Source organism: Magallana gigas, chromosome 8 (genome assembly GCF_963853765.1).
Source record: "Magallana gigas chromosome 8, xbMagGiga1.1, whole genome shotgun sequence".
NCBI lineage: Eukaryota > Metazoa > Mollusca > Bivalvia > Ostreida > Ostreidae > Magallana > Magallana gigas.
This window is the reverse complement of record NC_088860.1, coordinates 46,787,837-46,800,838: the sequence shown is the minus strand read 5'-3', so window position 1 is coordinate 46,800,838 and position 13,002 is coordinate 46,787,837. Positions and strand designations below refer to the sequence as shown.

The window sequence follows — 13,002 nt, the reverse complement described above, 5'->3', positions numbered from 1 at the left end:
CTAGTAATTTGTGAAACCTGTATTTTTAGCAATGCAATTTTGTTTACGTTTGCATTACTAAGCAGTTGTTTATTCCAGCATCTATATACATATGATCCGAATAGAGAGCTCTAGACGTTGCCTGGTTAAAAATTGATTTTCCGACTATATATTGGGACTATAGTCTATCGATCCTAAAATATTCATGCAGCACATTTGGACGATTTATAATGGAAAATGTTGACATCTTTTCTCCATTTGGAAGTCACTCAGAAGACCTTGCACAATTTTTCAACACTATCATCCGGGTCTGTTGAAATGCAAAACCCGTAGACTTCTTTATTTTTAGCCGTGTATTTATACCAGCTGATAAGCTAGAGAGGACGTTTTAAAGAAAGAATATTGAGAATGTTTAATGCTTCTAAAAGAGAATTGCTTGAACCCTGAGGTAAATATATAAATATACAGCAAAAAGTGAATCGATGATATTTTGGGACAGAATATAGTGGTCAATGCATGTACTTAATTTTGAGGAAATAAATATTCTTGAATAAATAATCTAATATTGCTAATCTTTCAAAAAAAATTAAAAAGGTACATAAAGTATATCGTTTTAGCATGATTAACAAATCTTTGAAGTAAATAACATTAGATAAGATTTTCCGTTTTCCCTTCCGGAACGGTTTCCGTTCCGTTTTCCGTTCCGCGTTTTAGCAACACCCGCTCATTCCCACCAATGGTTGTTTGCTGCGTGTAGAGGGGTAAATTCGTCACTCGGTTAATTCGGCACCTAATAAACTCGGCAATGATATACAAATAATAAGGAACCTACGGAAACGTATTAGGAACGCGGCAGTATTTTTAGTTAATTTGTTATGACAGATTATCAATTTGTTATAACAAATAATTAGCTAGTAGTTTCATATAACAAAGTAATAATTAATTTGTTATATAACAAGTTATCAATTTGTTATAATAAATTAATATTTTTTTTTAACAAATCAATAATTCGTTTTAACAAATTAATAATAGCACAGAGATATCATGGTATTGCACAGAAATCTCATAGCATTGCATTTTTATACTAATATTGGTAAATTAAAATGAAATGCTTTATGATGATATATGATACTGTATTTATTACAGTAACTACATGATTTGGTATGCTACGCCATGTTATGTTATGCTGTGATTATGATAATCAAGTGATGTGCTGTAAGATTCCAATGTTATGTACGGTAATATAATTTTCTATGTTATTCAAATTTCATAGCGTAGCTTCGAATTACATTATAAAGCATTGGAATCCTATAGTAGCATATCATTTGATTCTCATTCATTATATAGCATAACAAAACCTAGCAAAGCACAGCATATCATGTAATATCATCATCATCATCATCATCATATCTAAGCATTTTATTTAAGTTAATCAAAGAATAGCATAAAAGGCAATGCTAAAAGATTTCTATGCAGTGCTATGATATTTTTATGCTATTAATAATTTGTTATAACAGTCATGCACCAGTGGACTCATCCCTACATAATGTGGTCCACCCTCACTGGAGCCCCAGTACCGATTCTCTCAGTCTCTCATACCATACACCTGTGTCTGATGTACGTGGTTATGTATATACAGATAAATTACAGTCTCTCATACCATACACCTGTGTCTGATGTATGTAGTAATGTATATACAGATAAATTACAGTCTCTCATACCATACACCTGTATCTGATGTATGTGGTTATGTATATACAGATAAATTACAGTCTCTCATACCATACACCTGTGTCTGATGTACGTGGTTATGTATATACAGATAAATTACAGTCGCATACCATACACCTGTGTCTGATGTATGTGGTTATGTATATACAGATAAATTACAGTCTCTCATACCATACACCTGTATCTGATGTACGTGGTAATTTATACAGATAAATAACAGTTCCTCATACCATACACCTGTGTCTGATGTATGTGGTTATGTATATACAGATAAATTACAGAACAAAAGATAATAATACAAATGTGTATTATATTTGTAGAATTTATTTTATTGCATCCTTAAATAGTTTTTAATTAAACTCTTTCACATCTTATTTACGATTTCTCTAGGGTACGTTTGCTCCAAGAGGAAATGTACCTGTACGTTTTTTTTTGAGACATGTTTTCTCCTGGATACGTTTCTCCGGCATTCTTTAGTAATTTGTCTTCGGTATATTTTTAATATACTTTTTTTTAATATTATTATAAAATGTTTTTTTTTTTGGTGATGATGGATAGCGACATTGCAGAGAAAATATATAACTCGTCATATATTTATATGTAAATGTAAACTTTGACCCCAAGTATGATTCCCTCTATTTCTTACAGAAGTTGATTGTAATTCATCGCTCTGGAAAAACTGACAGGACTGAAATCTACACACCCCTTTCGATTGGTGAAAACCTTTATCAACTAGCTCTTTAGAAAAATCACGGATTGCACGAACTAATAATGACGATATGTCAGACTTTTCCTGTGTCTTTTAACTAATGTACTAATGACATGTACATTAAATGATGTAGTTAATTTAATTTATTTTAATGGTAATTTTTTTTTTTTTAATTTCAATATATGGCTCGGTACGCCAGAGGCCCTGGGTTCGAGTCCTGGATGAGACTTAACTTTTCACAACCTGTTACATATATACAACATTGGTTACCACCAGATGTGCATGGTCAGAAACGCTGTCACATAAATCATACGATTGGTCAGAATCCGGGTCATTACATTGTCACCTTCTCCAGAAAAATGAAACAAAAGCATGAGATTCTTTATAATTCAACAAGTTTAATAGATTCAATAAATTAATGTTCAAAAATAAAACAATGAAATGTTAATACCATGATAGATGAAAAACACATAGAGATGAGTTTTATGCACACAAAAAACCCACTATAAATATTCATACAACAAGTTGCACAATCATTCATCAATATAATTGATATCACAAAAATAAGAGCACTGCTTTGTCAGCTGTGTGTGGTGTACAAACTCGCAGAAAACCAATATAAATAATTATAGAAGTATTTGCACAATCATTCCTCATTATAATTGATATCACAAAAATAAAAGCACTGGTTTGTCAGCTGAGTGTGAGTGGTGTACAAGTCAATTCACAGATCTATCAAAAGTCACACAAGATTCTTGTCTTGACAATATAGTATTATATTCGTGTTTGGATTAAACTTTCTTTGACATCACAGAAATCTCATTACATGGGTTACACATGTATGTACTACACAGAATCACTCAGGGATGAATTTTTACACACAGATAGTTAGAGATCACAGAACTAGGTTAAGTCTTCAGGGATTCAATATTCACAGATTTATTTTTCCCCACACAAATATAGAAGACACATTTCACAGAAAGGAAGATCTCTCCATTTTATAACACGGAGATGTTATTGTCAGAGTTAGTAGTCCAGACTCATCAGCAGGGCGGTTCCCCTCTTGACCCAGTGGTCCGGTGATTTCTCTCCCGCCTTCAGCTCCACGGCCACCACAAAGGAGGGTCTGCCCATGCCTCCCGCACGGTTGGGGTAGTAGTAGCAGGGGGCCATGTACATTCCTGTCGACAAAAAAACATTGGTCATTACGACTCTACAGCATGATATAGTCAATCTGTATATGGATTGATTTCTACAGATACATGTATTATCAATTTTGGCATACTGTAATTAAATTCCTTATTTCACACAAGTACGCGTGTACTTAATTCCGTGATTCTGCTGTTTCGCATCAAATTGCTAGAATATTAAATTGCAAACACTTATTTTTTTGTTTTAATTTCATATACACCTGTAGTTCAACACTGTTTGAAAAATAATAACATCGACTTTGTAATATTTGAGGACTGTTTCCTGCAATTTTAGGCAAATATTAATTCCTCGCGTTTAATAAGGAATTTACAGTATTTAATTATTGGAGAGACGAACCTTTAGCAACTTTCTTCTTGTTTTCAACGGGCTTGAAGTGGATGGTGGGCATCAGACACACCAGCTGCATGGGGTTAGCCTCCACCAAGATAGAGTTCTTCTTCTCCCAACCCGCTCCCTGCAGGAACAGGCCTTTGATGTACACACCGTCCTGAAAGTCAAACAAGCCCTTTATGACGAATACTGTATAATTGTAGTGTAAGCACAGCATATAATGAATACTGTAAAATATTATATTATTATTATTAATGTACAAAATTAAATTAAATTAATGCTATATATATAAACATTGGGGGTTACCTTGGGTGGTCCGGTAATGTTGGAGTCATCTACCGTCATCACACTGAATTCCCACGACAACGAGTCCACGGATACCTACAAAACACACAATGACAAATGAATAATCAGATTATGTTATTTATAAAAATTATTTAAAACTTTGATTCCTACAACAGTGACAAAGAAATGTACAACTTACGCTGTTCATACGAGCAGAGGTTTGAAGGACAGCGGTCAGGAATCCGGTGGGGAACGTGAACCCAGACATCCAGAAGATGGTTGGGGGGTGGGCGGTCAGGGCCCACTTCTCAAACTGCTCCACTCTCTGCACCAGGTCTCTGGTCCAGGCTGCCAGGGGCTTCAGTGAGGGGTATGCCTACAAAACATGTGATAATACATCAAATATGGGACAAATAGGGACTCAATGCTGTTGATTGTGAGGGCTGCGTCTACAAAAAATGAAATTATGGAAGGCTAAAAACCTAACAAACAGGGTCGTCTGTAAGGGGTACTGGTACATGTATGCCTACAAACAATAAAATGGGGAAGGGGGGAGGGGTATTAACTGACAAACCTGGGAATTATTCTATTCAACATAAAAGAATTCTTTATAATTGACACACTTTGAACTGTTTGACAGTGTAAATGTAACATTGAATGTTGTAAAGAGAGGACGTACCCTTAACCAGGACGGCGGGACATTGCCATCAAAGATACACTGGAATATGTTCTCCAGTTCCACAGTCATCACCACCAGACCCTGGATACCTTTCTCCAGGTCGGTCAGCGAGCGACGAATCTCCTCCATCAGGGCATTGTACCGTTGTATCTGTATATAAAACAAAGTCACAGTCAGTTAACTTACTGAGAGAGAGAGAGAGAGAGAGAGAGAGAGAGAGAGAGAGAGAGAAAGAGAGAATCTCCATCAGGGCATTTTATCGCTATATAAGTATATATGTATTAAACAGAGTCAGTTATAGATTTAAGGATTGAGAGAGAATCTCCTCAATCAGGGCATTGTTCTATCAAATCTGAACAGTCAGTTAGTTTACTCACAGCAATAAGGAGAGAGAGAGCGAGAGAGAGAGAGAGAGAGAGAGAGAGAGAGAGAGACATACAGAGAAAGTGAAAGAGAGAGCGATGGAGCTAGGGAGACAGTAAGATATCAAAAGAAACACAAATAGATTGACAGACAGACAGACAGACAGACAGACGTCACGAGTGTAACACCCACCTCTTGAAGCAGCACCACATTCAATGGTGACGGATCGACAGACAGGATTTTAGCGGTGTTGTCGTAGTCGATGTTCTCTGGGATCTGTTTGAAGATGTTGGCTGCTAGATCTAGGACCTGTAGTAATACATAGGAAGCAATCAGATATACATGTCAAACAGTGTCACTGATTTAACATATAAAGTGTAGGTTAGAGTCTGACAATGGCCTTATCCTTGCATTTTTCCTCAAATCTAAAACTGACCTTGTCCTCGCGACTCTCGCCCCCGCTGGCTGCAGAGATCTGGGGCTGTAGGGACAGCAGCGTGTTGAACAACATCCTGGTCTCCTGGATCTGGGACTGGATGTCGGCGTTGGGGTGCTGACCGAACGCCTCTGGGGGGTCCACATTGGGCAGCATGCTGACATACTCCTTGTAGGAGGACAGGGGGCCGTCCTTGGGCACGTAGTACGTCGGCACAGAGGACACTCTGGATAAGAATATATAAAACAAATAAATGACTTTTTACCAGTACTTTGGTTTAATTATATATTACTTAAGAAATTCTTAAATTCAACAGTTTTACTTCTTTTTTTTAGGAAGTAACACTGGGAAAATTCTTTTAATTTTTAGTCCTGTTCCATCAAAAATCTTAATATTAACTAAATAAAATTGAAATCTATCTTCATCTTATTATTTCATACAAAAAGCAAAAATATTTATCTAGAATTAACATACAGAGATAAAGATCAATTAATACTAGTATCAGAGCAGTCTTAAAGTAGATATAACTTACTTGTAAAAAGGCACACTGAGGACTTGGTCTTGGAACAAATCGGACACATAAGTCATCAACAGTCGCCGATCCCAGTCATCCGTGACATGACCACCATAGCTGATTCCAGCAATCAGGTATTTCAGGGCCTCCCATGGGGTTTCCTCATACTCATCCAGGTAAATACTCAGAATGCTCTCCGATACCTGGGGAATATTGTCAACAATCAGTAGTTAGCATAGGACCTTTGTTAATTTTGTCAAATCCAACAAAAATGACAACAAATACAGAGACAAGAAAATATTTGGAGTTATAAAACAATTCAGAAAGGTGGTCCCTTTTCTATACCTCAAAGTCTGAATCGTTGAACTCGTAGGCGATGTTCCATCCAAGCATCAGGAACTTACGTCGCTCGAGCAGCACAGAGTGGAAGAAGCAGAGCGAGAAGAGCAGCTTCCTGTACTTGTCCTGTTTGGTGCAGCGCTGGAACTGAGGCTCCGTGATCAGGTTGTACAGACGCTTCATGTTGGCCTTCAGTCCCTGTAACAAAAACATTTACTTGATTTTTTATAATTTTTGTACATGGCATACATTATAATTGTATTTTTAAGCCAACATTCATTATTTGTCTATCCAACTATGAAAATTTTTGTAAGACAAATATTTAGACTTAGATCAGCTTGCCGAGAAATTAGCACACACCCACCAATCTTTCTTGCCTGATCAATTTTGATTGAAAGTCTTCCCCAAGACTTTTCATTGCCCTACCATCAGTGGCTTTTGTTTGCCCCTCCCCTTCCTAAACTTTTGATTGCTTTACCTTTTGTGGTTTTGCAACCATCTTTATTAAAATTGTATTGCCCCTCCCCTCTTTAGAGTTTTGATTGTTTTACCTTTGGTGGTTCTGTGGTCATTTTGATGCCGGTCTGTAGGATGGAGATGGGGAAGTCAGGGTGGGGGCTGCTACTAAGCCACAGGCGGAACTCTGGGTGGGGGTCCTCCACCTGTAGCTGCTCCACCAACTTGTCCAGCTGGGGCATCCAACTCAGCGACAGATGACAGTTGGCCAGGAACACCCAGTTACCCTGAAACAATCAGACAAGTGAAACACTAACCCATATTGAACTAACAGTCATATGACAGATGGCCAAAATTACCCAGATGTTGCGACCCAAAAAAGGTTTTGGAAAAATGACACACAAAATGGTCCTACCTCTCTCACACCCTGTTTGATCATCCTGGTTGCTATGGGAGCCTGTCCTTGCCCCAGGGAAAGGGAATAGAACCTCTGGGCCATCCCACTGGACTCAGACAGCTGGATCAGGGAACTTGTAGGGTCCTGTACAAATACAAAGAAATAACCAGGTTATTGAGTATAGAATTGTTAATTTTGTAAAATCCCTTATACTTTCAATGTAACACTTTGTTACAAGAATATCCTACAGCCCAGGACAAATACTGACCACTCCTGGGGACAGGACAAATATGAGGGGGGTCCTGGTTGTGGAGTCCTCCACCACCTGCTGCATGTCAAGGACAGGTGGCTCTGTGAACTTTGACCCCAGGTTGTTGATGATGAAGGAGGTGGCACAGAAGGAGACTCGGTCAGGACGCAGGGAACGGACCAGTAACATCCTCTGTAGCTCGTTACACGCATTGTCCCATTCACCTGTGATTAAAGACAGAGGTAAAGAGACTAATTACATCACCTGTTACTTAATGAACATTCATAGAGGAGAGCCCTAATTTCTCTAACTTCCATATCTAGAAATTGAATCTAGAGGATCACAGTGCCACTTGTACAACAATAATATTCTTACTTCCAGGTGCAAGGATTATTGAGATCTCAGACTTATATAAGATATATCATATACAACTTTAAGTTTTCGTATATGCCTTGTAAACTGCTTATGCAGAGAATATAACTTGCTTTTCAAATGTCATCCCTGTATAAGGCTGTTACAGTAACTATTTTATATAGAACCAGTACCTACTATTCCAAACAGTGACTACAAACAGTACAGACCTGGTAGGGGGGCGGTCTCTGGCTGGGCCGCCGTGTACCAGATGTTCCAGTCACGGGGGTACTGCTCGAAGGAGGTGATGATGCCGTGGAAGTTGGTCAGCTTCTCCAGCTCTGTGATGTTGTCCCAGGCCACGTCTCCCAGCCATCCCGAGCACGGGTTGTCCATCTGGTTCTCACGGTCCAGTACCTGGGGACAGAGTCAGAGGTCAGGGATCAAACAGTGACCTTGAAACACTGCATTAACATCATATGACCAAAATGCTTAATACTGAACCCACAAAAATTTCTCTTGAAGTTCCCAAAATTATTTTACAACAAACACATTTTTCAATAATACTCTTAGATACTGACCACTCCTCCACGCAGGAAGAAGTTGTACTCGTCCATGTTGATTTTGCTGGCTGCCTCCAGGATCTTGGCGCACATTTGGAAGGAGAAGAGCAGCTTGTGTCGCTCAAACAGACCACGACAGGTGTACCTACATCACACAATTATCACAATTTATTGTCCAATGTTTTTTTAAATTCTAATTCATTATGAAGCAATAAATAGGAAAATATATCTTAAATTTTGTTGTAACAATAAACGTACCAAAAATTATTTGTCACTTTTTAAGACTAATTCTAAAATTTGGCACCATCATTGACAGATAGCAAATCAAATAAGCTATTACCGGTATATAAAAAAAGCTTCCATGGGAAAAAAACTTAAAGTAAAGCATTAGGCACGATGAGTAAAAGAAGTGTGACTTGATGTGTAGAGAAACATGGCATGATAGGTAATGAAACATTGCATGATGGGTAGAGAAACATGGCATGATGGGAAGAGAAACATGGCATGATGGGAAGAGAAACATGACATGATGGGTAGACAAACATGGCATCATGGGAAAAAAAACATGGCATCATGGGTAGAGACATGTAGCGTTACCTGTAAACAGCGTAGGTGTGGTACTCATTCAGGTTCTGAATTCTCTCCTCCAGTTTGGAACTCCTCTGACTCTTCTCAATGGACATGATGAATAGTTCTATGTAGGCATCAAGAGAGAACTGGTACATGGGATCTATGCGGCCCATGTCATTCAGGACAAAGAACAAGATGGAGGCTCTCTGAGCAGACGGTCTGTAGCCCTGCAGGCAGAAAACAAAATTAATGCTACAGAATCTCTATCAAATTAAATTGAAATCACATCTAAAGACAATTAGAAATGTACAGATTTTTTTTCATCATACATCTTATAAAATCCAATTTTCAGTGCATAAAATCACTACGTACACTTTATCTCATGGATAAATTACATGAATGTACGCATTATCTCATGGATAAATTACATATATGTACGCATTATCTCATGGATAAATTACATGTACGTACACTTTATCTCGTGGATAAATTATGTACACATTATCTCATAGATAAATTACATGTATGTACGCATTATCTCATGGATAAATTACATGTATGTACGCATTATCTCATGGACAATAATGTCCGTGTCACTCACCTCTCTGGCAGCGTCAATCTTGACCTCGGTCGTCTCGGAGATCTGAAGCTGCTCCGTCACTTCCTGTGAGGTGATCTTGGACGTCTGCAGTGTGTTGACCAGCTGTTCATCGTCCAGCAGTGAGCCCTTGGTCTCATTCAGCAGCCTACAATCAGAATCAGTGGATGTCAAATACTGATAATTAGTTGAAGTTTGTCTTGTATTATTTTATAGTATCCCTCTACAAATCATTACATGTACATTGAATTCCTCTTTAGCTTTTGAAGGATCATTTCCCCAAAGAGTATCTGATCAACTTTTTTTGCTTTGGGATGGGGGGGGGGGGATAGTAGAAAACTTAATTTCTTAAAAATTACTTTGGTACAATAGTTTGAATATATATTGTGCCTTTATTGCAAACACTACAGGATAAGAGTGGAGCCGATCCTGACAAAAAAATTGAGATCCCTTAGTGGTACAAGATTTTATCCACAGATATCAGTTATGATTCTGACGGTGCTACCCCTTTGGACAGACCTGAGAATCTCATCCTCTAGCTTCGTAAGTCATTTTTTCATGTACATTTAATAATACTAGATACTACATATCATATATAAAGATCTGTAGATATAGACAAAGACACAGACCTGAGAATCTCGTCCTCTAACTCGACAAGTTTCTTTTTCCCGGCCGCGATACTCCGGACCAGGCTGTCCTTCTGTTCCTCCAGATCCGGACGTTCCTTCCTTACCACGATTCCCAACAGTTGGGCCTCCAGACCTACAAGGAGATGCAGTACTTTACACCATCTATATTCCTTATTGTAAATCAATCAAACACAGACAATATTACATTACACCATCTATATTCCTTATTGTAAATCAATCAAACACAGACAATATTACATTACACCATCTATATTCCTTATTGTAAATCAATCAAACACAGACAATATTACATTACACCATCTATATTCCTTATTGTAAATCAATAAAACACACTGTCAGACAATATTACATTACACCATCCATATTCCTTATTCCTTATTGTACAATCAATCAAAACACAGACAATATTACACCATCAATATTCCTTATTGTAAATCGATCAAAACACAGACAATATTACACCATCTATATTCCTTATTGTAAATCGATCAAAACACAGACAATATTACACCATCTAGATAAATACACAGACAGAGACCGTACCTTGCTCTTTGACAGCAAAGTTGACAATGGTGGACTTGGTGGAGATCTCGGGCGTGTAGTGGGGGTTACTCAGCTTAGTGGTGATGTAGAATCGGAACTCTGGGTTGTACTCAATCTCTTTGTCTCCCAGCTTTATCATGTAAGCTCCACCTACAAACATACAAACAAACAAACTCTCAACTCAAAGAAAGTTTAAATAGAATAGAAATAGTTCCCATGGTAGAAAAATTCTCATCTTAACAGTTTAAATCTGCTTATTAATAAGTGCCGTAAATACAGAATAACCTTCTAAAACTATTGAAGTCTCTTATTATTTTGACCAGTGACTCCTGTAACGAGGTTCCTAACTATTTTATCAGTGACTCATATCGGAAGGTCCTTACCCATCTTCATCAGTGACTTGAATAGGGAGGTCAATATATTTACTCATTGGTGATTTGTGCATGGAGTTTTCAACCTATTCTGTGACTTGTACAATGAGGCCCCTACTTATTTTAATCTGTTCAGTAATTTGATTAAGTTCATAATGTCCCTTCAAATATTAATCAGACACTTGTTCAAGTTAAGGAGGTCCAAACCTTTTCTCAATACTGACTTGTATGATGTCCCTACCTAATCCTATGTGACTTGTATAGGAAGGTCCTATCTATTCCCATCAGTGACTTGTGTAAGTTAAGGAGGGCCAAACCTTTTCTCAATACTGACTTGTATGATGTCCCTACCTATTCCTATGTGACTTGTATAGGAAGGTCCTAACCTTTGTTCACCACTGACTGGTTTGAGGGGGTCCCTATCTATTTCCATCAGTGACTTGAGTAAGCTAAGAAGGTCCCTACTTATCAGAGACTTGTAGAAGGAGGTTCATATCTTTTCTATTCAGTGACTTGTATAAAGAGATCCCTATTTATTTTCATCAGACTTGTTTAACTAGTTATTGAGTTCCCTACCTATTTTCATCAGATTTGTTTGATAAGTTTCTGAGGCCCTACCTCATATCTTTTCTATTCATTGACTTGCATAAGGAGGTCCCACCCTATTTACATCAGTGAATTGTTTGATAAGTTTTGAGGTCATTACCTATTTTCATCAGAGACTTTTTAAACTAATTATTGAGGTCCCTACCTATTCTTAGCAGTGACTTGTTTGATATGTTTTTGAGGTCCCTACCTATTTTCATCACAGACTTGTTAAGCTAGTTATTGAGGTTCCTACCTATTCTCATCAGTGACTTGTTCAATTACTTTTTAAGGGTCCTACTTTTTTTCATCAGAGACTTGTTTGATAAGTTTTTGAGTTCCCTATCTATTCTCATCAGTGACTTGTTTAACTAGTTCTTGAGGTCTCTCGCTATTCTCTTTAGTGACTTGTCTAATTACTTTTTAAGGTCCTTACCTTTTCTAATTAGTGACTTGCTTAACAAGGTTTTGGGGCCCCTACCTATTTTCATTAGTGACTTGTTTAACTAGTTATTGAGGTCCCTACCTAATCTCATCAGAGACTCGTGTGATAAGTTATTGAGGTCACTACCTATCCTCATCAGAGACCTGTTTTATTACTTATTAAGGTCCCTACCTATCCTCATCAGAGACCTGTTTTATTAGTTATTAAGGTCCCTACTTATTTTCATCAGTGACTTGTTTGATAAGTTTTAGAGTTCCCTACCTATTCTCATCAGAGACTTGTTCAGCACTGGATCCAGGGAAGGATCCAGCTTTTCCTGTACGTTCTGCAAAACGACTGGCAGACCAAACTGGATGGCGGACTCCAGAGTCCTCATGTAATCCGACTGCTGCAAGTCTATCACTTTGAGGCCCTAGACAGACACAGAATAGCAAGTGATCAGCACAGTGGATCAAACAAATTAGTTATTGAAAGAAAAGTTAAATATTATGATCAGGTGAACAGACCACAGACTAAAATCAGAATGTTTCAATAGATAATAAGCAATTGAAAACATAGTTGTTTACAATAGTCATGTAATCATTATGAAGAGTCTTAATAATCATATGAACAAGAAAACAAATTGAAAGTAAACACAGAAATGTCA

At 37.7% G+C, this 13,002-nt stretch overlaps 1 protein-coding gene across 1 annotated transcript in view; it reads right to left on the bottom strand.

The window, feature by feature from the left end:
• Window positions 1–2,885: 2,885 nt before the first annotated feature.
• Window positions 2,886–13,002, bottom strand: part of LOC105329758 (dynein axonemal heavy chain 2) — a 46,472-nt gene continuing 36,355 nt past the window's right edge. Inside the window, exons 60-78 of the mRNA XM_066069767.1 lie at window positions 12,618–12,768; window positions 10,956–11,105; window positions 10,392–10,524; window positions 9,766–9,910; window positions 9,192–9,391; window positions 8,613–8,739; window positions 8,262–8,448; window positions 7,699–7,904; window positions 7,449–7,574; window positions 7,129–7,320; window positions 6,584–6,775; window positions 6,257–6,441; window positions 5,725–5,950; window positions 5,481–5,597; window positions 4,926–5,075; window positions 4,446–4,622; window positions 4,268–4,342; window positions 3,968–4,118; window positions 2,886–3,600 (exon numbers count right to left, since the gene is read on the bottom strand). Coding sequence (XP_065925839.1) covers window positions 3,446–3,600; window positions 3,968–4,118; window positions 4,268–4,342; window positions 4,446–4,622; window positions 4,926–5,075; window positions 5,481–5,597; window positions 5,725–5,950; window positions 6,257–6,441; window positions 6,584–6,775; window positions 7,129–7,320; window positions 7,449–7,574; window positions 7,699–7,904; window positions 8,262–8,448; window positions 8,613–8,739; window positions 9,192–9,391; window positions 9,766–9,910; window positions 10,392–10,524; window positions 10,956–11,105; window positions 12,618–12,768 — 3,045 coding nt within the window. The 3' untranslated portion in view covers window positions 2,886–3,445. The remainder of the gene's footprint in view (window positions 3,601–3,967; window positions 4,119–4,267; window positions 4,343–4,445; window positions 4,623–4,925; window positions 5,076–5,480; window positions 5,598–5,724; window positions 5,951–6,256; window positions 6,442–6,583; window positions 6,776–7,128; window positions 7,321–7,448; window positions 7,575–7,698; window positions 7,905–8,261; window positions 8,449–8,612; window positions 8,740–9,191; window positions 9,392–9,765; window positions 9,911–10,391; window positions 10,525–10,955; window positions 11,106–12,617; window positions 12,769–13,002) is intronic.